This window comes from Lynx canadensis, chromosome D2, assembly GCF_007474595.2.
Source record: "Lynx canadensis isolate LIC74 chromosome D2, mLynCan4.pri.v2, whole genome shotgun sequence".
In the NCBI taxonomy this organism is placed as follows: Eukaryota; Metazoa; Chordata; class Mammalia; order Carnivora; family Felidae; genus Lynx; species Lynx canadensis.
In genome coordinates, this window is record NC_044313.2 from 81,956,615 (window position 1) to 81,983,079 (window position 26,465).

General features: G+C 42.1%; 1 protein-coding gene across 2 annotated transcripts in view; it reads left to right on the forward strand.

The window, feature by feature from the left end:
- The window catches only part of PRKG1 (protein kinase cGMP-dependent 1), a 1,158,696-nt gene that overhangs the window by 1,101,877 nt on the left and 30,354 nt on the right, over window positions 1-26,465 (forward strand). For both annotated transcript variants that reach the window (XM_030334044.1, XM_032595293.1), the window contains one exon: window positions 10,097-10,193. In XM_030334044.1, coding sequence (XP_030189904.1) covers window positions 10,097-10,193 — 97 coding nt within the window. The remainder of the gene's footprint in view (window positions 1-10,096; window positions 10,194-26,465) is intronic.

Sequence of the window (26,465 nt, forward strand, 5' to 3'; positions counted from 1 at the left end):
AATCAAAGGCACAGGCAAGGTTTCTTGGGGGTTCCCGCTCAAGCGGAAGGGAGGCGCGGCACCGACGGCGAAGGGTTAAGAGGCCCTGCTCGTAGAGAGGAAGTTGGCACTCGGGTAGGTACCTACTCAGGTCCGGCATGCTAATGAGGGAAAGGGGGGAAAATGCTCCATCCTGATTAGTTGGAAGGGCCTTGCTCTGATTGGTTGATACTGGCAGACAACTCCAGCTCATTGGTGCTTTCTGGAGCCAGGTCCTCGGTTTTGTAGTCCCCGAGCTCCTGGGTGGGGCCAAACCGTGGCTGCTTCCTGGGTCGGCCGTGGGAGAGAAGGGGCTGAACAGTAACAGCCCACGGAAAGTGGCCCAGGTACGCGGTGGTTTTCATTTGGGGCTTGTTCCTGTCTCCATATGATCATCACCTTGGTAATTAACATCTCTGTAGACTTACCTATACATTTTTATTTTATGTTTGTTTATTTTTGAGAGAGAACGAGTGCGAGCGGGGACGGGGCAGAGAGAGAGACACACACACAGAATCCAAAGCAGGCTCTGGGCTCTGAGCTCGAACCCACGAAACGTGAGATCATGACCTGAGCCGAAGTCGGCGGCTTAACCAACTGAGCCACCCCGGCGCCCTGAATAGACTTACCTATAAAATGTATTTTAAAATATTGTTGCCTGGCTCCATATCCCAAGATTTTACAAACTCTGTTTTTAACTCAGCCATAATTCTGGTATGAATCCTGGGTGGGAGGGAGCCTCAGGTTTATTACAGTCCGTGGTGCAATGCATTCGCAGTTCTGTTTTGGACATGGAGACGTACCTTTGCTGTCTGCTGTCTCGGAGGTGCATTGGGGGGGTCTCCTGTTTGCGCCGTTTGCATAACCAGAAGCTGAGAGCAAGACGCCCTTAAATGAAAGGCTCTGGTAGTATTTCCTGAAACAGGAGCTTCGGGAGATAGGGATTGGAGGTGGGGTGGGGAAGAGGACCCCAAAGGAGGTAAAGGGAAGCCATGGATACCTGGGCTTTCTGCAAAGTGTCCATCTCAGACATTTGGGATTCCAGAACCATCAAGCTGCAAGTGAGCCTCATAGACCTGTCTAGTGCAAACCCTTCGTTTTGCTGAAAAGAGTCAGTCTTGCTCAAGTTAGTGCCGGACCGATCCCTGGCCACTTCCTTTATTGTATCCCTGGAACCCTGGGAGGGTGGCATTGGCGGCAGTCTTCCTGCCACACACTGCATTTTACTGTCTTTACCTTCTTTGGCCCACTGTGATCATGACCATGTGGCCCCTGTCCCTTAAGTTCACACAGAATCCTTCAGGGACCAAGGGAAACATATGAATGGGAGTACACAGCAAAGGTTCTGAGTTCAGAAGTAAAATCTGCCCCCTGGTGTTTATTTGAGCCCTAATCCTTCTGTGCCCGGCTGAGTCTTCCCACTGATTGCTTTAAGATTATGATGGAGATTGATTTTAAGGTTAAGATCAAACTCCCCCTTATTTCTTTCGATATTTTCACCCATATATTGAGCATGACCTATAAGAAAAGTCTTGGGGTAGAAAAGAGATTTTTCTATTTCGGGGGAAATCTTGGGCTGTCTTTTGCTTAGAACCGTAGGCCATGGCAAACAGAGTCCCCAGGTAGATGGAATGCATTCTGCCATACTGGGCATTTTCTCAGGGGGCAACAGGATGAGGGATGAGGGTACTTCCCAGAGGCCTGAGTTACTGGAAGAGAGAGGCAGGAGGGGTGGTCATTTTCGCCGATTTTGTTTCCCCTGCACCTCACCTCCCCACCTTGGGAAGCTATGATGTGCCATCTGAACCACCCTGGTCTACAGTCAGAAACAAAAGACTGGGGCAGAGATTCTAACATGTGGTTGTAGGAGAGCAGAAGGAAATCACTTTGCACTGAGATGAGAGAGAACTTCCACAAACAACTAGCCCCTGATGGCCGTCCATTTACAGGAAGGAAATACATATTCTGGCACAAATAAAGCTGGGTTTGCGTGCCTGCCTTTGTTTGCAAGCATCTGTATTTTCTAAAGCAAAATAATAATCATGGATATGTTAATTAACTTTCTGTTGTAGAGAAACAGCACTGGCGGAAAAATCAATTCCTTTCTTCCCATTTTTTTCATGGCAATATATATTTATTTAGGTCTTTATTTTAGAAAAAGAAAATTCATCTCAGACTATGTGAAAACGATTTCGCTTTAACTAAAAATCCTTATTGGCCAGCACATTTCGAGCCAACAGTGGGTAGCATATCCTCATTCATCTTTGGCAAATACTACTCCGATGTTTGAATGTTTAAAAAATTATCTTTTAGGCATTAACATTCATTCACTCTGGATCCTTTTATTTAACTGGGGCTCATCCTTGCATTGCCACATCGTAGGCAGAAGGCATAAGAGCTTAACTACAGGAGTCACACTCTGGATGCAAATGTGTAATAAAATACCGTATTATTTAAATATACTTCAAGTTTTATGTTTGCCTTTGTTTTTCCAATATCAGAATATTACGAAAACTGCAGACACAGAATCGGATTGTAAAAAGACAACAAGTCCAAACACCTGGCCCGTATGCCTGAGTCTTTGTGACCTTGGCTAAGTCACTTAGCGTCCGTGGGCTTAGTTTGTGTTTTTAGCTTTTAAAAAGGCAGAGGTTGGGTTAGGTGAGCTCCCAATAGCGTTGATCCAGATTTTGAACCACGTTAGTATCGTCAAACTCTGAGATAAAAGTATCTGTAAGGTTGGGCGATTCTCTATTATCTTGTTTAAAAGGAAATTCCGTTTTTTTGAGTGGGTATAAATACACCTTGATGTGAGACTCTCACAAGGGTTCTAGCCCTACTTCTGCTGTTTAATTACTGAAACCAACCACTTATCAACCACTGGTCCACCCCCTGGCAAATAGAAGTAAAAAATATTTGTTATCCCATCTCCACAGAGAATCGAGGAGGATAAATTAAATGAGAGAAATTTAGAGTCCTTGCAAGAAAGCCTCAATAGAGACTATTTGCATTACTATCATTCTTATTATGCAGCAGATATGAGAAATGCAATTTTCCTGTGTATTCCTGTTGGCTGTATCTCCTCAAGGAAATGTGTTTGAAAAATAAGTGGAACTATTTAAGGACCAGAGTACTCAAAGAAAAAAAAAAGTCTGTGTTCCTGAAAACCACAATTTTTGAAATCTAGAGAGCAAACTAATGTTATCTCAGATTCCCTGAAGACGAGATTACACTTTCTGGAGAAAATTGACATAATGAAATACTTGATATTCATTAAATTACTTTTAAATTTTTTAGTTCTTTTAAGTTTTTGCCTCTACTGCTGATGGAATACTGACTCTACCAGCAACCTTACCTATATGCCTTACGGCCACATGCATGAGAAAACACCCCTTTTGTTTAGAATTTTGGGAATAGGGTTTCTTATGTTGACAGGGATTCTTGTAAAATGGTTATTTGAAAAACATGACTCTTTCAACAAGAAATAACTCCCTGTTCAAACCTGAAGCTATAAAATGGCCCAGTCTGTTTTCTAATGAAGTCAAAACGTGGCAATATATATTTATTATTGGAATATATTTTCCATTTTTAAAGTTTAGTTTATCAAGGAGACTTTTAGTAAAGAATTGAATTAATAAGAGATGATTGGTGGCTTGATTATAGATTTAAGAAAGACTATTCATTTTTTATTTGGGTGGCTAAGCTTATTTAACTCCAAACATTTGAGAATCAGGGGAATAAGGACAGGTACCTACTAACTGTTTTTACATATACAAATATAGCACTATAGTACAAGCTCAAACCACGTATATTTTATTTTATTTTATTTATTTTTTTTTATATATGAAATTTATTGACAAATTGGTTTCCATACAACACCCAGTGCTCATCCCAAAAGGTGCCCTCCTCAATACCCATCACCCACCCTCCCCTCCCTCCCACCCCCCATCAACCCTCAGTTTGTTCTCAGTTTTTAACAGTCTCTTATGCTTTGGCTCTCCCACTCTAACCTCTTTTTTTTTTTTTTTTCCTTCCCCTCCCCCATGGGTTCCTGTTAAGGTTCTCAGGATCCACATAAGAGTGAAACCATATGGTATCTGTCTTTCTCTGTATGGCTTATTTCACTTAGCATCACACTCTCCAGTTCCATCCACGTTGCTACAAAGGGCCATATTTCGTTCTTTCTCATTGCCCTGTAGTACTCCATTGTGTATATAAACCACAATTTCTTTATCCATTCATCAGTTGATGGACATTTAGGCTCTTTCCATAATTTGGCTATTGTTGAGAGTGCTGCTATGAACATTGGGGTACAAGTGCCCCTATGCATCAGTACTCCTGTATCCCTTAAACCACGTATATTTTAAATGTGCAATGTACGGGGCGCCTGGGTGGCTCGGTCAGTTAAGCATCCGACTTCGGCTCAGGTCATGATCTCGCAGTCCGTGAGTTTGAGCCCCGCGTCAGGCTCTGTGCTGACCGCTCAGAGCCTGGAGCCTGTTTCAGATTCTGTGTCTCCCTCTCTCTCTGCCCCTCCCCTGTTCATGGTCTGTCTCTCTCTGTCTCAAACATAAATAAACGTTAAAAAAAAATTTAAATGTGCAATGTTGTTCGTCCAGTTTCCAATTCCACTTTCTCTCTATAAAGTGACTTTTCTGGCTAAATTTCTATTTATTTTATCAGACCTATAAATTACTCAGTGAACCAAGCTTTCTGAAATCAGGAACTATTTCTGCATAAATTCTGCACACCAAATTAAGTGTTTATTGAGTAGACGACCAGCATCATATCTTGGTTACATCACAGACCAGGTATACTTTTGTGCTTAAGGCTCACTTTCTGAAAGTTCTTCTCTTATCTGAAACCTTCTTTAAAAGGGTTTTAATTATTTCTGTAGGTATTTATAGATTGCAATGCTCTTGGATCACATAAATCTTTTTTAAAAATGATTCCTAGGCGTTTATCTGGACATTTAAGTAAAGATTCGGGCACACTATGAAATTCACTCTTATTAAGTGTATATTGGTTGGTACTCCTAACAAGGCCTAAATGTTGAAGAAATCAGGTCTTGGAAGTACAAAGTCATTGGCAGAGCTGGAACCACAAGTCATTAACTTTTGTCGGTATGCCAGGATGCTCTCTTGTTATTTTAAAGGCGAAGTAGACACTGTCTGATTGAATCTCATCTTACCTAGTGAAGTTATGGAATGAGAAACGTAGTCCTGGGTGAGAGTCTGGGTGTTTACTGAAACATTTCATTTTTATAGATTTCCCAAGATGTAAGAAAATGAAACTCAACAAGAAACAAAATATACCCAATAGCAGTTGAGCTCAGGCAAAGCCTTGGTAACTAATTTGCATGTGGATTCGAAGATACTAAGACTTTCTTTGTTTTTTCTTGGAGACTCTTAGAGCAGACTTCTGAAGCAATGTGGGTTATAGATGAGTGGAGCTAAGGCAGAGAGGGCCACATTAGCCTTTTGTTCTGCAGGCTCTTAATTACTGGCTTTTGTAACCCATCCAGAACTATTGTTACGTTCCTTTGAATCCTAGAGGCTTACTTTAAAAATGCACATAATATTGTCTGCTTTGTAAAATAATGCTGAGCTATTACTGTTGTTCTAATAACAAGATGATGACAAAATTTTAAATTCCATACATTTTTGTACTGGGTAGAATCCTCATACATGGTTTCTGAGAGAGAGAGAGAGAGAGAGAGAGAGAAGGAGGGAGATTGATTTACTTCTTCATAACAATAGTCATAAAGTGTAGAGCCCAATTCTGTTATTTTGAGATGATGACAGGATTGATTCATGAATATAAGGCAACGATGGAAAAACAAATGCGGTAAATGATGGGGGACACTGGATTCTTACTCCATGGCTTTGTGGAAGCTGGTAATACCAGAAGAGATGGAGAAATGAAGATGGTTATTGTCTATTTCCTAAGGAAAGTGAACATAATATCATAAAGGTATGTAGCTTTATATATAGAGAGAGAGGTTGAGATTCTTCTCGGACCGTTCTGTTTCTAGACTGTGCTTCTGTGCCTTGGTCTCATCATTTTTACACCTGCTGCTTTACATTTTCATTGTTTTTGGAACTTCTTGGTGTATAGGTAGAAATGAAAAGAAGAGGTGAACATGTAGACAACTGTGTCCCTCGTTATCAGTTCTTTTTTTTTTTAAGAAAAAGTTTAGTATTTCACCATTTAAAGAGTACCCTGTACAGATTAGCAGTTGTGAATTCTAATCACCCAGAGCCCCAGCTAAATAACATGGTCAGGACTGTTTGAGAAATGATATGTTATCTCTGTCTCCTTCACCCAACACAACTTATTGTATATACAATTCATTGTATAGTTATTTTTGTGTTGTAGGGTTTTGTAAGCTCCCTGACACATGCAAAAAAGACATGTCGCTATTTGCACTTATCTGAGAAGAGAACCCATAGATTTCACCCCATACTAAAATAATGCTAACAATCTCCTTTTGAAAAATTAGTATCTCAACCTGAGTTGAGAACCATTAGAAAAGAGACTTTGTACACCTTTGTAGATTTTAAGCAACTAAACGTGGAGAACTTTGTGTCTTACTGATATGAATTTCCCCCTAGCATCTGGCCGTTGTCCCTTTCATAAGCACTACGGCACAGATGAATTTTAGAATTGCACAGAGGTGCCTGGGTGGCTCAGTCGGTTGAGCGACTGACTTCAGCTCAGGTCATGATCTCACAGTTTGTGAGTTCGAGCCCCACGTCGGGCTCTGTGCTGACAGCTAGGAACCTGGAGCCTGCTTCAGATTCTGTGTCTCCCTCTCTCTCTGCCCCTTCCCCACTCCTGCTCTGTCTCTCTCTCTCTCTGTCTCAGAAATAAAGATTTAAAAAAAAATTTTTTTTAATGATTAAATAAAAATGAATTGCACAAAGCTTGGCCTTGTTCCTTGGACCTGTGTCCCATTAAGAACTTGGGTTCTACGCCGACTTCCTTCAGGCAAAAGAAGTTTAGTTAATAGAACAACAACCATTGATTTAACCAATTTAGTCTCCTTTCCCACTCAAACTTTTACCAATTCATTAACAAGCAGAACAGAGTTGATGGATTCAAATTATCTTCAAATAATCTCTAAGTAAAAAGAAAGAATGAAAATGTCTCTCCAAGTTATGAGCAAGAGGAGTTGCCTGAAGCAGCTAAGTCATCTGTAGTTTAACTTTCTTATACGGGTTCCTTCTAGTGGTGATTTCCACATTAAAAAAGAAGTTATTAATCCAAAAAGTTACTCAAAAAAGAAAAGTAGACGGGGTCTCTGTGATGCAGATGTAACTCTTGTCCATAAAGAGTAATCTGAATGAAAAATAAATACATATAGAATATTAAGCAACTAATATTCCCTTGGTGGGAAAGAAAAAAAAAAAAAAAACAAAAAACACTGTGATGGCATTCCCACTTTGTTTGGCCTCCCTGAGAATCAGAACCTGGCATGAATAGAATGGAATAGAACATCAGGAGTATATTATCCAAAGGCCCCTCAAAATGTATCTCACCAACCACCAGATAAAATCACCCTACTAGGTAGTGTTTTAACAAGTCACCAAGCAATATTGGCAAAGTAATTAGCAAAGATGAACAAAGTATGATGACAGTGACAGTGTTACCAATCTCTTTTCATTAAAACATGAAATATTTTATGTAATGGTAATTGTGCTTACGGTGTGTGGAACAGTGTATGTTTAAGTGGATTGTGATGGCTACAGAGAAAATATCTACTATTTAACATGAGATGTAATTCGTCCATCCCATTAATGAAAATACCATCCGTAATTAATCAAATAGTAAGCATAAAGTCAAGAGGATTTTGCTGTAGAAATTTCAACACAAAATAGCCACCTATGACTTCTGCATTCTCCGTGTGTGTGTGTGTGTATGTGTGTGTTTTAGCAACATTGCCTTTTTTTTTTTTTCAAGCTGTGTTAGCCATTACAGAACTAGTGGTCATTTCAAAGGGTCTAGGATCCAAGGGCAGGAGGCCAGACCACGTTGTGAGAGGCCCCAACACTCTTGGCACGAACGCATCCCCCTGAGACTCATCAGGCAGCCACTGACGTCCCAGGACCATTTTAACCCACCCCAAAATGTTTCTATGGTTTCTGCAGTTCCTGAGGCTTCTCGGTTGGACCTATAGCCCTCTACCCTTGCTGTGACTCAGAATCGCTGAGGGAGCTTTAAAAAAATACAGATATTTGGGTCCTGTTTGCAAAGATTTCGGAATCACTCGGTGTGTGGTGGGACTCAGATGAAATGGTTCCTGACGGATGCCCAGGAGGTTCCAACAAAGGGCTGAAGGTCACATGCGTAGATGTGTCACCAGCCTAACTTACGGAGCCCAAGTGTAAGAATCCAAAAGTATCTTCAGGAGCTGTGAGAACACCACGCTGTAAATATATAAAATGTTACCAAATAGCCTGAGTTTACAACCTCTTCGTATCTGAGTTTCTCAATCCAGCAGGCACATAGGATATTATTCAAAAACAGTCTCCTTAAGAATCTGACTATCTGGCCTGCCAGGAAATGCTTGACCACATAGAAACTGTCACAGGGTCTGATCCCAACAGATGTCCTTGGAAAGCACCTGTTGAAGTGAACTCTGCCCTTTAAATGGGATGGAGTTTTAATTTTCCAGAAGTAGTGGGCCCGTTGGAATGCTAGAAATGCCCATTTGCTGCTTATGTCCATTCTAGTAAACCACCTCCTGAACTGCGAAGCTAATCTCCTGGTTGTGTCGATAATGAGAGAAGTCTACAGATGCCCTCAGGATTGGCCAGCTGCCTTGTCTATAGGGGTTTATTAGAGGGAGCTGAGCTCATGTAACCAGCCAGTCATGAAAACCAGGTTGTCTCGAGAGTCTGTCAAGAATTTTTCGAATCTGGGACTGTGGTGGTAGATTGGAGAACGTTAAAATGTCCCCTAGAAACCTCACCTTCCTCCCAAGTGGAGAGTCTAATGTGTGTTCGATTAGAAGGGAGTAGCTAAAGTGTTACACGGCTTAATGCCAAACACGCCTTCGGGTGGCTGTGTCCAAAACCTGACAGAAACGAGCAGTGCCCGTGTCCCCGTCTCAAAGGTATATCATCATGTCTATCTATAGCGTGGACCGAGCCAGGGACCGCCTGGCCGAAGGTCACGGGTTACGCATAGCTGTGCAAATACTTGATTACTGAGACAGCTGTATCACTCCCTGACCTGACATCAGTGAGACATTAGTGACATGACTGTTATGCCTTCCTGCCCTTTCTAAAAATAGTAGGGCCTTTGACAAGAAGATATTTTGAGCGTCTCGTCAGGGGAAGCCTATCCTGGCCACTCGCATGGGTCAGATCGGCACGGGGCACAGTTAGACTTTGGGAGCACAGCCCTCGCTTCTCCTAAAGATAAAGGCACTGGGACTCCCGGCTCAGAAGCCGTGGGTACACATAAACGGAGGAGGACACTTTTTAGGAATGTGAATGGGCTTCCGAAACCCTCCGTTTCGGACATTCGCACCCCCGTCCTCAGCTTTTCGGATCTGTTTTCATAAACCCCGGCTGTGATGTCGCTCCAGGGACCTCGGTGATCTTGCCGCTTTCAGTGGATACTAACAGGAGCCACTGGAGGCCTGTGGATAAGGGCGACTAATGAGAAACTGCCGTCCCCCAGCGGGACGGCCAAAACCAAACCCAGCAAAACCAAAAATCCCCAAGCAAAACCAAAAAAGAACCGCCCCAGCCATCCGTGCTCACAGGAAGACGCGCAGGAAAGCGCTGCGATGTGACTCTGGTCTGGTAACTGGATTTATCGGTCACATGACTGGCAGGCACCAGGTACCTGGTCCCGTTCTCCTCTGACCCACAAGTGCAAATCTTGGTTATTCTGCACCACTGGGACCAAAACATTATGATGGTGAGGACACAGAGACTCTAAAAGCAAAGATGGAATCTGAGCAGGTAAACCCTGTGCCACAGGCCTGTCAACCCGGGGCGGTCGTGTGTGGTTCTCGTGTTTGCACCTCTAAGAAATTTCCGTTTTTTCGCATCAAAAAATCCAGATACGAAGCCGAAGCCGCTTTCTTCGCCAACCTGAAGCTGTCTGACTTCAACATCATCGACACCCTTGGAGTCGGGGGCTTCGGACGAGTGGAGCTGGTAGGTGACTCTTCTTTACGTGCTCTTGAGAGCCCCTCTCCCTCCTGTATCTGTGCTCCTCGATTAAGATCTCTCTCTGCTCTGCTCTCTCCTCGTTAAGTATGATCGTTCCCGAATCGCGACCATATGCTTTCGTGTCAGTCCGTCCGAGTAGGCAGCAGTTACCGTGAGCTGTATATGATGTAGACTAGCAGTGAAATCATCAATCCACTTCTTTAGAAAATCGTCTTCCTAGGAAATGAGAGGTAAACACGTTAACATAACGAGGAGCCATAAAGTGCTTTCTATCCAGCTGATACTCTCTGGCCTCTACTTCCTTAGTTCTGAACGGGGCTCACCAACTTAGTCATGTGCCCTAACACATGTGCACACACACACACACATATATACGTATATATATATATATGTATACACGTATATATATATATATACGTATATACATATATATGTTATATATAGATATATACATAATATAACACATGTATATATGTCTCATTTCCTTTATGTATATTTAAATTTACATTTTAATTATTGTAGCTAGGGTGCATGATTAAGTGAGTGAGCACTGTTCGGAACTAAGGAAGGAAATAAATGAGTCAAATCTATTTATCCTCTATTTATCATCTATCTGATTAAAGATCTTTACCAGTGCTTTAAGACTTTAAAAATCACATAAATGATGTAGTAATTCTGTGATTCTGGATTTGCAAGCACCTAGTCAGGTTATAGGGACTGTGTTTAATATAATCATATTAGATAACACGGTTTGACTATTTCACACCCATTCATGTCATACAGGTAAGTGTCAGGGTGATGAGGACACGTTGGTGCAAGGTTATTCGTTAAACACGTTGCATGAATGTGGCGTGAACCGAATGAAAGCATACTCTGTTGTGCCTTTGAAATACGCATTTAAGAACTGATGTATTACGACATAAACTGGAAAAAAAATGTATTCTGGTGACTGAGTTGCTGCATTCCAACACTGTGTGGGTAGAAACCCTATTTGGGAGGCAGATTCATTTTCACCTCCCTGCTGCATGGAGGCGTCCCTGATACCAGAAACCAGTACAGTATGTTAGGAACTCCCTGTAGAGTGCAGTAAACAGTTCCTGTTGCCATCAGGGGACTAGAAATCCCCTTCCATCAAAGTAGACTGAGCCAGCGCTGTCTCCGATGTTTGTCCGTTTGTGCCGTAGTTGGGATTTCTGGCTTTGACAGGCAGGAAAAAATGGTATTTACCTAAACATTAGACAAGACAACTTTGGAGCCATAATGTGTTTCATTGAACTTGCGCTATGCTTCCGTTAACACTGGTTGGAGACACCATAGTTATACGGCTTCTGATTTGACTGCTGATTCATCGTGAGATTTTAGGTTACAGGAATACAAATTAAGGGCCCGGGAAAACTTGTTTTTCTGAATTCTGCCAGTTAACTCGGTCTTAGTTTTCTTTTTTCAAGAACTTTGATTTTGCGACAAAATATAACTGTTCGTAGAGCTGGTGAAGATTTATTACCGGTGTTCTATTTTACTGGGGGTGTTGGGACGTATAAACAGGTCAGGGGGTAGAGCTCCCTGCCAGGAAGAGCTTATGGTCTGGTGTGTTTATTTACTGAGCTGCGCATGTCTCAACCCCTTTTTGAATGAGGCACTATAACGGACAGAATTCCTGGAATTTGATTTTCTGACTTGTAGTTTCTTAAATGTATTTTTTCAAAGACCGTGGACAAATTGTTGCTTTCATTAACATTTACATTACAAATGTGTGGCCTCCTGGAGGTCTGAGAATTTCAAGTTGGGGACCTTAAGTTACCGGTGAGATATTTTAGGAAATATAAGAGTTTACTTAGGATGTTTGAAATACTGAAAATTGTTCATAGACACTGAAACCCGCTTTATGCTAAACAATTAAATGCCAAGCTGACAGTAGAAAACCTCTAGAAAGCTCCGTCAAAAATGTTTGAGGAAGCACAACTAACCAGAAAATTAGAGAAGGTACACACACACACACACACACACACACACACACACACACACACACTATGTATCCCAGGAGAGACAGTCAAGTGTAGTTCAGTCTAATTTTCTTCTTCTCCTGGATAATTACATTTTACTCTTCTACACAGATGTTTATAGGCTAATGAACACCATAACCTGAGGAATTAATTTGAGTTGGAGCCCAGTTTATAACAACATTAGATATGCCCGTAAATGATAAATCCCTAATAGGCCCCGAGGCACGACCACATATATTAGAAAAGAGGCACATGTTTTTAACCTCTGAAGTGACATGACGATCTTGTGTCATTTTGCACTTCCCCCCAAAAATACCGTAGGAGCATCTGAACACCCAGACTGTCTTGACTGTTCAGTGTGGCCTGGCCGTGCAGGTGATCCCTGTCGCCCTACCATCCACTGCCTCCTCCCTGCCTGGTAATACTAGTTATTGTGTGTGGAACATGTTCTTCGCTGTGATTTTTCGTTTTTTACACGTATTCAGTGAAGCCAGAACTTGAGGAGTGTGGCCTCAACACTCTGACTGTAATTACACGTACTGTGGTCCTAGCGTGTGGTGAATCACCGTGAACCATGGCTCAGGAGACAGTAGCGAATCTTTCGAGCAGTACCCACACCATTCATAGTTCAGAGGAGGAGAAGGCAGAGCCCAGTTCTGTTGTGATGATAGAACTCTCCACTCTCTCCTGAGAATGACGTATGCAAGAAAATTCTGTCACTCTCATAGAGCAAAAAGGGTAAGCAATAGCACCTTCACATGGATTCATGTCACGTACGTATGTGCTCAGTACTGTACCAAGTGTATAAAGTGGATATCTCGAACCTACCAATCCTTAGTTCAGCAATGATGTTGATCAGGTAAATAACAAGATAAAAAATATACCACATTACACTGTAATTTCATAATAATATTTTTAAAAATTTTCCCAGGTATAGATTATAAGAATGTAAACTCTTAGGTTGAGTATAAAGAATTAAATTTGAGTTTTTGAACGCCATTTCCCGGTAGAACTAAGTTAGGAGTTTTCTTATTTGACACACGGATTAGGTTTGTGTTATTTTGCATAGTGACGCCCTTCAGAGCCTTCTTAGCATTTCTTAATTTTTATTATTTACATCAGTTTAGGTGAATTTAGATGCAGGAGGATATTTCAGGCAGGAGAATTGCTAAATAGTTTACTGCCAATGTTTGTAGAGGAGAACGTAATTTTGCCACAACACAGAAACTCAGGTATTTGTTCAGTGATGAGGTCAGAAGCTTGAAGAAACTGTCTTACGTGCATGAGAATTCTGCTGTAAAGCTATTGAGTCTATTTCATAAATACCTTTAGCGTAACTGATTTTAATGAGTTGAATATCAGACGTGTCCCGTTCACAGCTATTACCTTTGGGAAGCCATCCATACTGCTTTCCTTTCTGTTATCTGGCAGAAACCACATTTTCTGACCGTTTTTTTTTTATTTTGAAGAACGGGCCTTCTCATTTGTTCAGTGCTGCCTGTTTATCTTTCAGAAGACCACATTCCATTTATAAGTACTTTCAGCAAAAGAACCCTGCTTTTTTATAGACGATTTACTCATTAAAGCAGGAAGCTCTGCTGGAAGATACCTTGGTCATCCTCTTAATTTACCAGGCATGACTGCAAAACAAGGAGAGTGATTTTACAATCACAAATGAAAATTAGTCCTGTTGCTCTATGGTCACGTTCCTGATTTCCTCTACTTGTCCTCTTGTCAGAGGGCTGCTGGCTTTTCAGAATAGATTTGCACAAATCGGATTTTGGAACCTGGCCATGCTGATGTGGTTGCCCTGGATAGTAGATACTTAATCTTTGTATGCAGCAATCCAGAGCCTCCAAAAGTGGAGAAAATGGAGGGACGCAGACATGGAAGATGTAATCTCTGTCTTCTTGGATTGTTTTCTGTCTCTATCATCGATTCCATATTTATGCAACGGGTTGTCTACTGGGACATACACAGTGTGAAGTAAAATAGCCATTGCCTCTAGGGACTCTGTTTACTGGGAAGGACAGTCATGGAAACGAATAAATAATCCAATAATCAAAGTATGGAGCAGCCCGTGGTTGGTGCTTGGGAGAGCAAGACATCTTGGAGGAAGTGGCATTTGTAGGACAGGAGACTTAGCGCCTCTACATGAAGACCCTGAAGCTTTCCAGTACACTCTTATAAAATGCAACAACCGCAGGGTAGTTGATCGACAAACTGATATTAGTGATGTTTTTTAACGAGTATTACTTCCTTACTAAAGTAAGCCTTTCGTTTGAACACGGCTTTGTGATCTTCAAATTGGCCCACATCCAGTATATAATTTTACCTTTATGACGCATGATCTGCTTTTACCAGAAGGAAGTCAGGATTAATGCATAGAAGGAGCCTAGGACCCCGCAGTCAGTGAAAGGGCTGCTGTTACGGCCCAGAACTGCCTATTTGGTTTTTAACTTGAGGTTTTTTCTGTCCTTCTGGCTTCTCAATTATAACACCAACAGCAGCCACCGCAACGCGACTGAACCAATGTTGTCACGTATCCACCTTCGTTTTAAAAAGAAGAAAGATGTCTTCTTGAATTCTAGAACCTGTGATAGACATAAATGGGGAACAGACGCTGTGATCACCCACTGTTCACATCTGCTTCTGTCAAACCTTCAGAGGCTCTTCCTTCTCTGAATCTTTTGCTGTTCTTACTTCAGCGGTTAAAATGTCTCTGCGGAAACAATGGCGACGACAAAATCAGACATTATAATGTAGTAGCAAAAGCTAGAGCTCCGGAATCAGACCTTCTGGATTCAGATTTTAGCAGCTGTGTATGCTCTGCCATTTGCTCGGGAGTCACTAGCTTCCGAGCCTCAGTTTCCCCATCTCCAAAATGAGGATAATAGTAGGCTTTGAGCCACCCAAGGTCACAAAGACTAAACGAGTTAACGCCCCCACATAGCGTCGCACATCCTAGGTCAGTAAGTGGTGCGATGTTACTGCTGTTAGATCATTATTAAAATATGCTAATGATAGCTATTTATCATTCCCAGCTATACCCACAGGAAGAGAAGGGAAGGGAATAATTTTACTCTTTCTTCCTCCCTTGCTCTGCCGAGTCCCGACAGTACAAACGTTTCTCAGCCATAAGAAAGAACCTGAGGTCTTCAAATGACCCCAGTAATAGTGTCTATCAAATCCCCCCCCCCCCAACCACGAATGCTCCTTACTTTGGGACCGGTCATGAGTGGAGGCGGGACACGATTTCCAGTCTTGCTCACGCTGAGCCTTCACGTGCCCCAAGTCTCTTGCACTTATCTGTCTTCTCGGTTGTAAAGGGCCAGCTCTTAACCTCTCGATGGGAAATAGTTTCAGGTGCCGTCCGCTGAATCCTATCCAGTGTCTCCGCAGCCTTCTTAAACCACGGAACCCTGACCGGGCCTAATGGGGGCCTGGCTCTTGCCAAGTGGACCACACAGGTCACCTCTCCTCTGTTCTGTGACCCAGCACAGGAGGGGACAATGTGGCAGAAGTCACAGGCCACGCCCCACACAGGTCACAGGGCCATAAGGATCCGTGGCACTCTTGTGGCCTTTTTGCCAGCTGCGTGGCTCCGGGCCAGGCCTGGAGGGCTGTGTCCACCAAGGCAAAACGAACGGATGATTAAGCAAGAAATTAGGCGATAAATCCATTGCTCTGTCAGCAGAGTTCTGTTTCATCGTTACGAAAGGCGAACAGCTTAACTCCAAAGGGAAACCCCACGTAAGACGAAAACATTTCGAGAGCTTCCTGACTGCCAAGCCACACGGCAGTGAAATAGAATAGCTGTGGGATCGCCGGGTGGCATTGCCACTTGTGGCCACGGTGATTTAGTGCGGAGGATGCCTGGGGAAACCCTCCTGCCCTCTGTGACCCGAGTGAGCGCGGACTCTCTTCTCCTTGACAACTCCCAGCCTGCCTCATTTTAATGCTTTTCCCTCGCCAGTACTCGAGTCGGTTTATTATGAAAGAGGCCCTCTGCATGGTAGATTTATTCTTCAAAAGGATATAAATGGACACGCGTGATTTAGTGTGATACACAGCAGTGATTTCTAAGAAAGTCATTCGGCTAGCTGATGAAAATCCGATTCGGGAAACACGAATTGAGCAGAACACATACAGTCACAACATAGTGCGTCTTCTAAGATGGCCAACCGCACTGTCACACGTAGCGAAGTCTGTCTCTGGATGCTATGCCAGTCACGTTGTGCATTACTTCCTCTTGTCACTGCAGAATATATTTGATACAAGAGACGTGACACAGGTCGGTCCACCCAATGACTGCGAAGAATCACTTGCTTACACATCTTTTGAAATGACCAATTTTATATCCCATCTGTAGAAATGAGTATTTCTCATTAAAAGAATGTTGAATCAGGGTCCTGAAGTAAATTAAAATGCCCCTTTCTCCTCCAAAGCTGCGTTTGATTCTAGAAAGATGAATGGAAATCTAGAAGGCAGCAGGCATGTCTTCCCAAGGGTTAAGATATCGGTGATAAGAGAGTACATCCAGAAGTTAACATTTTGGTCACACTTGCCTTTATGTTTTCTGTGACATCCATTTGCTTTCATTTTTTTTTAAGTTAGTGAATTTATGGGCACAGTCAGCAAAGATTTATCTAATATACAATCCCTAAATATTTTTAGGGGGATAGAGAAATAGCAGAAGTGATTTCTGCCCTTAAGGAATTTCTCCCTTCTCATAAAAAAGAAAGTAAGACTAACACATATGAAAAGTAACATATGACATCCTTTAGTATTGTATTAACTTCTAAATTATGCAGAAAGGTTCTCGGTGTTTCAGAAAGTGGGAGACCATTTGGAGCTGATTGCGTGGAAGAGGCCACAAGAAAACAAAGACTGAAGCCATGGCTTAGGGACTTGGTTGGGCTTTAAGGGAGCGGCTGGGGAAAAGGCCATTCGAGGCAAAGGTTACAACACAGAGGGCCACGTGTCTTCACAGGCCACAGAAGCGAGTGGCAGACTCGCTCAGGGGGTGTGTGAAGGAAGCAGTAAGAGGTGCCCGTAGCCCATCAGTGGGGGGGTCGCTGTGTTCTGTTCTGAAAGGAGGTTAGATGTGAAAGCACTGGGCATTTTTTGGGCATGAGGTCAAGTACTGAAAACATATAAAACACAGACTCAGCTCTCAGCTACCACCTGTGAATAAAAGAATACGCTATAACGTGACTCGACAGGCTATTTTTAGGTGGGGCCACTGCCAAAGTAAACATCATCATGTCTCTTCTGAATAAGGTAGTTTGCTTTGTGCCAAGATGTAGTGTGTGTCCCTGACAATTTCACATCAACACTGTCCAAGAGGAATCCCATTCATGAGAAGGAAAAACCCTCCCTTTGTCTATGTTAGTAATGTTGAAAATAGCCAGGCCTTTAAAATGAAATGGTTGATCTTGTTTTGTGGGGAAGAAATAGGAAATAGTCATTCTGCATGTTTCAGTGTAGTTCGTCAACTGTACACATTTAATTTATTGCCAATTCATTCTTGTCCCTCGTCTTAATATCCCCCGTTGTCATTTACACATACAACATTCTAGCTTGAGTATTGAGCTCTGAGATCAGGAGCTTCTGGGGGTCGGATGGCTTGGTTCTTAGCCCCTGACGCCAGCCAGCCTTACAAGTTCATGGTAAGAGCAGAGAGACCATCAAGACCCAAAAGGAATCAAAATAAGCTCAACCAAAGGGAGCCGCTGTGTGACCGTGGCTCCAATTCTACCTCCATTTGGACAGAGTGGTTTAAATGTTTAATGGGACTGGTTTCCGTAAATTAAGTTAGCATGAGCAAAAAAATACTAACTACATGTCGAACTGGCTTAACTACATTTGAAATGTATTATATTTACGCAAAATCTTGTGAAAAGTTTCAAGTGTAAAAACGAGGAAGGAGTCACCCTATTTATTTAATATCAGAAAGGGTGACGTTCAAGTATAACATCTATCAAGATATGAAGATCCAATTATAAACCTTCTGATAAAGATTCTTCCAGTATGTAACAGAAACATTATGACATTACTTATGCCCTGTGTCTCAAAAGTATGACGAGAACACATTTTCATGAATTAAGCTGATCACATCTCAGAGAATTGAATTTTGCAATATGTGATTCTGTTTCATATCCACTCATTTTAAAGCTTCACAGAGTCAATAAAGGAAAGAAATTGAAGTGTCAACTTGTGAGTTTCAGCTCCATCTATGTGAAGTTTGAGGTTATAAGTGTGCTTTAAGTATTAGAGTAAGTTGAATTATGTGACATATTTTAGTGATCAATTTAGAAACGTGTAGGCAAGTTTGAAAACTTGCAGCACTACTCAATACATATGCATGAGATTAGGCACAGATATGAAATATTGGTTGGGGAGAGAAAATATTTGATAATTTGATGAGGGAAAGTAATTTTTTTTCGCTCATCTCTCTACCCACCTCCCCTCTGGCCGCCAGTTCGTTCTCTGTATTTAAGAGTCTGTGTTGCTATTGTTTGCTTGTTTTTATTCTTAGATTTGAGTTTAATCATATGCTATTTGTCTTTCTCTGACTTATTTCATTTAGCATAATGCACCCTAGGTTCATTCATGGTGTAGTAAATAACAAGATCCCATTCTTTTCTATGGCTGAGTAATATTCCTGTGTGTGCGTGTGTGTGCACGCGCGAGCATCTGTACACACGCCACATCCTCTTTATCCATTCCTCTGTCGACGAACGCTTGGGCTGCTTCCATATCTTGGCTCTTGTAAGTAATGCCACAATAAACATAGGGGTGCATGTATCTTTTTGAAGAAGTGTTTCTGTGCACTTTGGGTAAATACCCAGTAGTGGAACTCTTTATTGGATTATATATCTGTTTTTAATCTTTTGAGGGACCGCCATACTGTTTTCCACAGTGGCTGTACCAATTTGCATTCCCACCAACAGTGCGTGAGGGTTCCTTTTTCCCTACATCCTCACCAACACCTGTTGTTTCCCATTTGTGATACCAGCCATTCTGACAGGTGGGAGGTGATACCTCACTGTGGTTTTGATTTGTTTTTCCCTGCTGATGAGTGATGTTGGGCATCTTTTCATGTGTCTGTTGGGCACCGTGTGTCTTCTTTTGAAAAACGTTTGAATTCTCGGTTTTTTAATCCGACTGTTTGGTTTTCGGTGTTGAGTTGCAGAAGTTCTTTATGTACTTTGGATGTTAACCCTTCACTGGAGATGTCATTTGCAAATATCTTCCCCCATTCAGTAGGTCGCCTTTTTGTTTTGTTGATGGTTTCCTTCGCTGTGCAGAAGCTTTTTATTTTGGTGTAGTGCCAATAGTTTATTTTTGCTTTCGTTTCTCTTGCCTGAGGGACCTACCTAGAAAAATCTTGCTAAGGGTATCGTCCATGAGATTACTGCCCATGTTTACTTTTAAGGGTTTTATGGTTTCTGCTCTCACATTTAGGCCTTTAATCCATTTATTTTTGTGTATGGTGTGAGAAAGTGGCCCACTTTCATTCTTTTGCATGTAGTTGCCCAGTTTTCCCAACACCATTTATTGAAAAAACTGTCTCTTCCCCATTATAAATTCTTGCCTTATTTGTGATAGATTAATCGGCCATATAAGCACAGGTTTGTTTCTAGACTCTGTTCCATTCCATTGACTATGTGTCTGTTTTTGTGTGCCTGATGAGGGAAAATAATTTAAAGTTTCTCATATCACTTTTAGTAATCACTACAAGATGAAATAAGGTTTATTTTATGCAGGTTCTATACACAAGAGAAAATGGTATATTTTTGTTTATTTTTTTTAACATTTATTTATTTTTGAGAGACAGAGCATGAGCTGAGGAGGGGCAGAGAGAGAGCGAGACACAGAATCTGAAGCGGGCTCCAGGCTCCGAGCTGTCAGCACGGAGCCTGACACGGGGCTCGAACTTACGAACTGTGAGATCATGACCTGAGCTGAAGTCGGATGCTTAACCGACTGAGCCACCCAAGCGCCCCATGAGAAGATGGTATATTTGAATTGCACATTTCAGTAAACAGTATTGATTCAATATAGGTAGATTTTTTTTAGTCCAAATGAATCAGTGTTAATTCCTTAATAAGAGAAATCACAAGTATTCTTTGATTTCCAAGTGATTTCTATAAAATAGTCCAACCATTTGTTCATGTTGTAATTAAAAATAGGAGGTATGATTTTCTTTTCCTGATCTTCCTCTAAACTGAAAGTTAAATGTCTGTTTTGAAAACTATCTCCTCTGTGAAAATAGTCTTAACTTGGCTTTTGACCAATTTGAATTTAATAATATAAATATATCCTGATATTTCTTCTCATTAGCTGTAGAACTGAATGTTGAGTCTGAAGGCAGAGTAGAAACCAAATAGGACTATTGACATGTTTGATGAAGGGTTGAGGTGAACACGACAAGGAAAATAAAGATGGGGAGAAGAGAGACCCTCTCTTGATCGTCAGTTGTGCAAATGGCAGAGGAAAGTGTATACATAATATAAGCTCTTTTTTGCCCTGCTCCTTTGGTATGGTATAGAAAATGGTGTAATTGTCTCACTTAGAAATAAGTTTTACGTGTAAAATCACTTACCATAAAATTGTGTAGTGATGTCATGTCTCTGTCCCTCCCGTCTGAAAAGGTCTTTGACTCTGGCATCTGTGTGAACTCATAATCCATCCCTCGCATTCTCTGTGTCCCCTGGCTATGTGTCACACAGGCTGTGACAAGTCCCTTATGCCCTCCTCCCTTGTGCATCCTTTGGAACAAACTTAAGATTCATTCTTAAGTTTGGATGCTAAGAAAAGGACATGCATGACGTTATTGTGCAGAGAGAGAGGTGAGGGATAACTTTTTGAGCATCTAGAACGAAAAGTTTTAACCACAGGAATTCTTCTATCTGGATTACCTACAAAGCTCTTTCCTCCCGGTAAAAAGAACTGAAAATAAGAGATCATTTTACGCTGGACCACGTAACATGGGTTGTGTGATTAAAAGTGTGCTGTTTTATTTGGAGAAAATATTAGCCATTCCTATTTTGTCACTATCCAGCTATTAAAGTTAGGATGGCCCTGCCCAGATTTCTTTAGGCCTTAGAGCCTGTCTTGATGCTCTTCTTGGGAAAGCCACCGCCATTTTTATCCAGTGCATAGTCTTTGAAAATTAGTAACATGGGGTTGAGAGAACAGAGAAAGAGAAACCACCTCTCAGCCGAAGATGTATGTCCCATAAACTCAAGGTCATGCTTCCAGAGTGAACCAGCATGTTTTCTGAAGCTTACCTTTGTCTTACTTGGGAACTTTCCCCTTTTCCTTTGTCCCAGGCTACTGGCCCATGTTTGTTGGGCTGCTTCCATAAGGTTAATTATAATTAACATCCTTTAAAAATGCATATCCAGGGGCACTTGGGTGGCTTGGTTGAGTGCTCTACTCTTGATCTTGGCTCAGGTCATGATCCCAGGGTCGTGGAATCGAGCCCCACGTGAGGCTCTGTGCTGAGCGTGGAGCCTGCTTGGGATTCTCTCCCTCTACCCCTCTCCCCTGCTGTCTATAAAATACAATAAAAAGTAAAATAAAATAAATGCATATTCATTATGTCAAATTGCAGATGCATAGAGTTTCCCAGCTGGAAAGAGCCTTCGTATTTAATAGAGTTAAGGCCTTTCCTGAGGCCCAGAAGTTACATAATTCATCATAAACATGAACCATACAGGGCTCAACCCTGGGGATCCTGCATGAGCTTACCTAAGCTCACTTCATCACCTCTGTTCCATGGCATTAGTGTAACTAACTGAGGGCATTAAGGGAATCACCTTTTTCCTGTTGCACTTGGAAATGTAATTTGCACCCGTTATAGAGGAATTTTGCATAATAAGCCATGTAATACTGTCAGTTTCAGCCTTAATTTAAGAACTCATTTTAAAGATTTTTTTATTACTTATTTTGAGAGACAGAGAGAGAGCATTAGCGGAGGAGGCACAAAGAGAGAGAGGGGGAGAGAGGGAGAGAGAGAATCTGTGCACTGTCAGCCCAGAGCCAGACGCGGGGCTTGAATCTACAAACCATGAGATCATGACCTGGGCCGATATTAAGAGGCCCTTAACTGATTGAGCTACCCAGACGCCCCTATTTAAGAAATCATTTTAATTACAATGTAGTTCAGAAAGCCATTTTCTCCTCCAAATAATAAAGATCTAGCTATATCACAAAATGAACTATGGATTAAATAGACCACTGGATGAACAGATTCCGCGGACCAACTCTCCCTGAGGTACTAAGCGAGTTTTAAAGTTGTTCTAATCATAACTCAGCTCCCCAGTCAGAGCAGGGAATTGGGTCCAGCCAGAAACAAGCCTTTTTTTAAGACCAGCGCCTGCCGCAGATAGGAAGGAAGCATATGTTCTGATTGCTGGCAAGCGTGTCTTCGCAGCTCTTTAACATGCTGGGGTCCCTGCCTCCCTTCTTCGGGTCAGTGCCACTGGGACACCACCTGGAGCTCGGCAGTTAAGAAATCGTCAAAACCTGGGTCAGAAATTCCCATATTTAGGTCCACTCTGCCCGTGTACGGATGCATTCGAATGGCACCCCAGTGCTCCACACGGAGGCAACGTTTTACTATCAATAAAGCTTTTGTCCCTTCTAATATTGGGTCTAGCACAGCATTGTTTGTAAAAATAAATAAGAGGAAGATCGTGAGTATTAGCATTTTCTTGTTCTTTTTCCCTTTCTAGGAATTTTGGGAGTAAAAGCTGTGTGGTGCGAGGGCCAGGAATCTTTGGAAAGTAGCATCTTACCCCTTTATGTGTTTCCCTGGTGAGACGGAGATCGGTGATTGGGGTTAGGAACGGGACTCCGCTGGGTCATATTTGGAGGAAATTTCTTTAGCCTGAAGGGACCTTAATGTTGGAAGCCCATAGGAATAAAGGCAGCTAGTACACACTGAATGTGTGCTCTGTTCCAGACTGGGAAAGCTATGTGGGCTCTTTTGTTTCGTCCTCGCATGTAAACTCATGTGCCAGATACGGAGAGAGGGACAGAGTGTCAGAAATGTGCCCAAGACCACAAGCCAAAAAGCGGTGGAGATGGAAACAAAAGTAGTCACATTTCAGGGCTCACATCTCGCCAGGGTACTAGCCTGTGCACCAGGGGTGTGAGCCAGTCTGCAAAGGACGACTGAGCTGGGGCGCACACCCAACCCCGCCAGGCTGGGAAGGATTCCCCGACAAGAGGGGGGCCGGGAAGCAAGGCATGGGTCCACGTGCCTCCGTCCACACTATAGATTTCCTATCTCTAGCTGCCCCCGCTACAAAAAGTCCTCACCGTCACCTCAAATTGACAGGCGTGGCCTTGGCGTAATTCATTTGGCCAACAGGAAAAATTAAGAGCTAACTACGTTGCACCTTCAAATTTGCCATGGAATAGTTTTGTGAAAACACTTTTATGATAAAGTCGGATAACTTAGGCCCAGTAAATGCAGATTCCTATCATGGACTCTGAGCGTTTATATTGAAGACAAGAATATGGCAAGTCCCTTGAGCAGGTTAGTGTGGTTCAGCCCAAACCTGAATGGATTGTTCTGCTTTGTACCACTTCTCAAGGTCTTTGCTTTCATGCAATTCTAGGAGAGTGGTTCCCATGGAACCAAAATCCTTTGAGAGAGCCAGACAGTAATACACAGCTAGTACAATTTAAAGGAGACTTTAAAATGTATTTTCCATGATGAAAGTCATTGTGTTTTCCCATCATAAAAGGGATATAGGATTCAAAAATGTAAAAATTTCCCTAAGGGAAAACTATTATTAACCTATGGGGGAACACGTTTCCAATCGTCTCTTCCTAGATTTATTTTAGATGTGTACATATTCATATAAATACTATTTATAGGGTCATAAAATGTACAGTGGCTTGTATCCTGTATCAGATAAATAGATGATAGATAGATAAGGTTACACATGTATATGTAAGTCAACTTGGGCTATTTTTCCATAATAAGTATAATTCTAAGTATTTTAATTCAAGCTAGTTAACATACAGTGTAATATCAGTTTCAGGTGTGCGATATAGTGATTCAACCTTCCATACATCACCTGGTGCTCGTCACAAGTGCCCTCCTCAATCCTCATCACCTGTTGAACCCATCCCCCACCCGCCTCCCCCCTGGTGACCATCACTTTGTTCTCTATAGTTGAGAGTGTTTCTTGTTTTGTCCCTCTCTCATTTTCTTCCCTTTGCTAAATCACCATTTTAAGTCATAGTTTTTACAGCTGCATTGCATGGATGTACCATTTTTTCCCCAAGCTTCTCTGCAGGGACATTTAGATTGTTTGGCTGTTTTTTTTTTTAAACATGAAATTTATTGTCAAATTGGTTTCCATACAACACCAGTGCTCAACCCAACAGGTGCCCTCCTCAATACCCATCACCCCCCCACACACCCCTCCCTTCCACCCCCCCCCATCAACCCTCAGTTTGTTCTCAGTTTTTAAGAGTCTCTTATGTTTTGGCTCCCTCCCTCTCTAACCTTTTTTTTTTTTCCTTCCCCTCCCCCATGGTCTTCTGTTAAGTTTCTCGGGATCCACATAAGAGTGAAAACATGGTATCTTTCTCTGTATGGCTTCACTTAGCATAACACTCTCCAGTTCCATCCACGATGTTACAAAAGGCCATATTTCATCCTTTCTCATTGCCAAGTAGCATTCCACTGTATATATAAACCACAACTTCTTTATCCATTTGTCAGTTGATGGACATTTAGGCTCTTTCCATAATTTGGCTATTATTGAAAGTGCTGCTATAAACATTGGGGTGCCAGTGCCTCTATGCATAGCACTCCTGTACCTTTGGGTAAATTCCCAGCAGTGCTATTGCTGGGTCATAAGGTAGATCTATTTTTAATTTTTTGAGGAACCTCCACACTGTTTTCCAGAGTGGCTGCACCAGTTTGCATTCCCACCAACAGTGCAAGAGGGTTCCCATTTCTCCACATCCTCTCCAGCATCTATAGTCTCCTGGTTTGTTCATTTTAGCCACTCTGACTGGCATGAGGTGATAACTCAGTGTGATTTTGATTTGAATTTCCCTGATGAGGAGCGACGTTGAGCATCTTTTCATGTGCCTGTTGGCCATCTGGATGTCTGCTTTAGAGAAGTGTCTATTCATGTCTTCTGCCCATTTCTTCACTGGATTATTTGTTTTTTGGGTGTGGAGTTTGGTGAGCTCTTTATAGATTTTGGATACTAGCCATGTCATTTGCAAATATCTTTTCCCATTCCGTTAGTTGTCTTTTAGTTTTGCTGATTGTTTCCTTTGCAGTGCAGAAGCTTTTTATCTTCCTGAGGTCCCAGTAGTTCATTTTTGCTTTTAATTCCCTTGCCTTTGGAGATGGGTCAAGTAAGAAATTGCTGCAGCTGAGGTCAGGGAGGTTTTTTTCCTGCTTTCTCCTCTAGGGTTTTGATGGTTTCCTGTCTCACATTCAGGTCCTTTATCCATTTTGAGTTTATTTTTGTGAATGGTGTAAGAAAGTGGTCTAGTTTCATCCTTCTGCATGTTGCTGTCCAGTTCTCCCAGCACCATTTGTTAAAGAGACTGTGTTTGGCTGTTACAAACAATGTTGAGTCGGACATATTGATTTATCAGGGGAAATTTTTTCAGGGAATTAACTCAGCACAAGAGACTGTGTTTGTTGAGTTACCTCCACCAATACCCCTCAAGCTCTCTGACTTCCTGGTGAAGAGCTGAGATCCCGGGAATCGTGTGTCATTCTAGTTTGAAATGGAAGTGGAAATTCTAAGGCTCTACTCTAAGGAGCTGGCAAGGTCTTTACAGAGTGCAAAGGAAGGTGGTTCCGGACTGTAGAACTGCCTCCACTCAAGCAGAGACCAAACAGAAAGCCTCAGTAGATTAACTATTTGGCTCGGTAAACTTCTTATAATTAATACTTATTAAACTGGCAACTAATAAGGCCAACATGTACCCCTCATTGGCCACCTGCTACCCAACAACTGTTACCACCATCTTCCTCCCCACCTACCCCCCCCCCACACTTCGACCCTTGGCTTCTCCTTGTGGAATTGTATCAGTCAGGTACCCCAGATCCCTGAGAATATATTGAGATCCCCTAGAAAATGGACAGTGAGGCTCAGGCTGGTGTCCTAAACCACATGTCTAGTGTGAGTGAAACTTACAGGAAACTGAGTTTGAGTTAGCCATTTCCATTAAACTCTCATTTGTAAAGCAT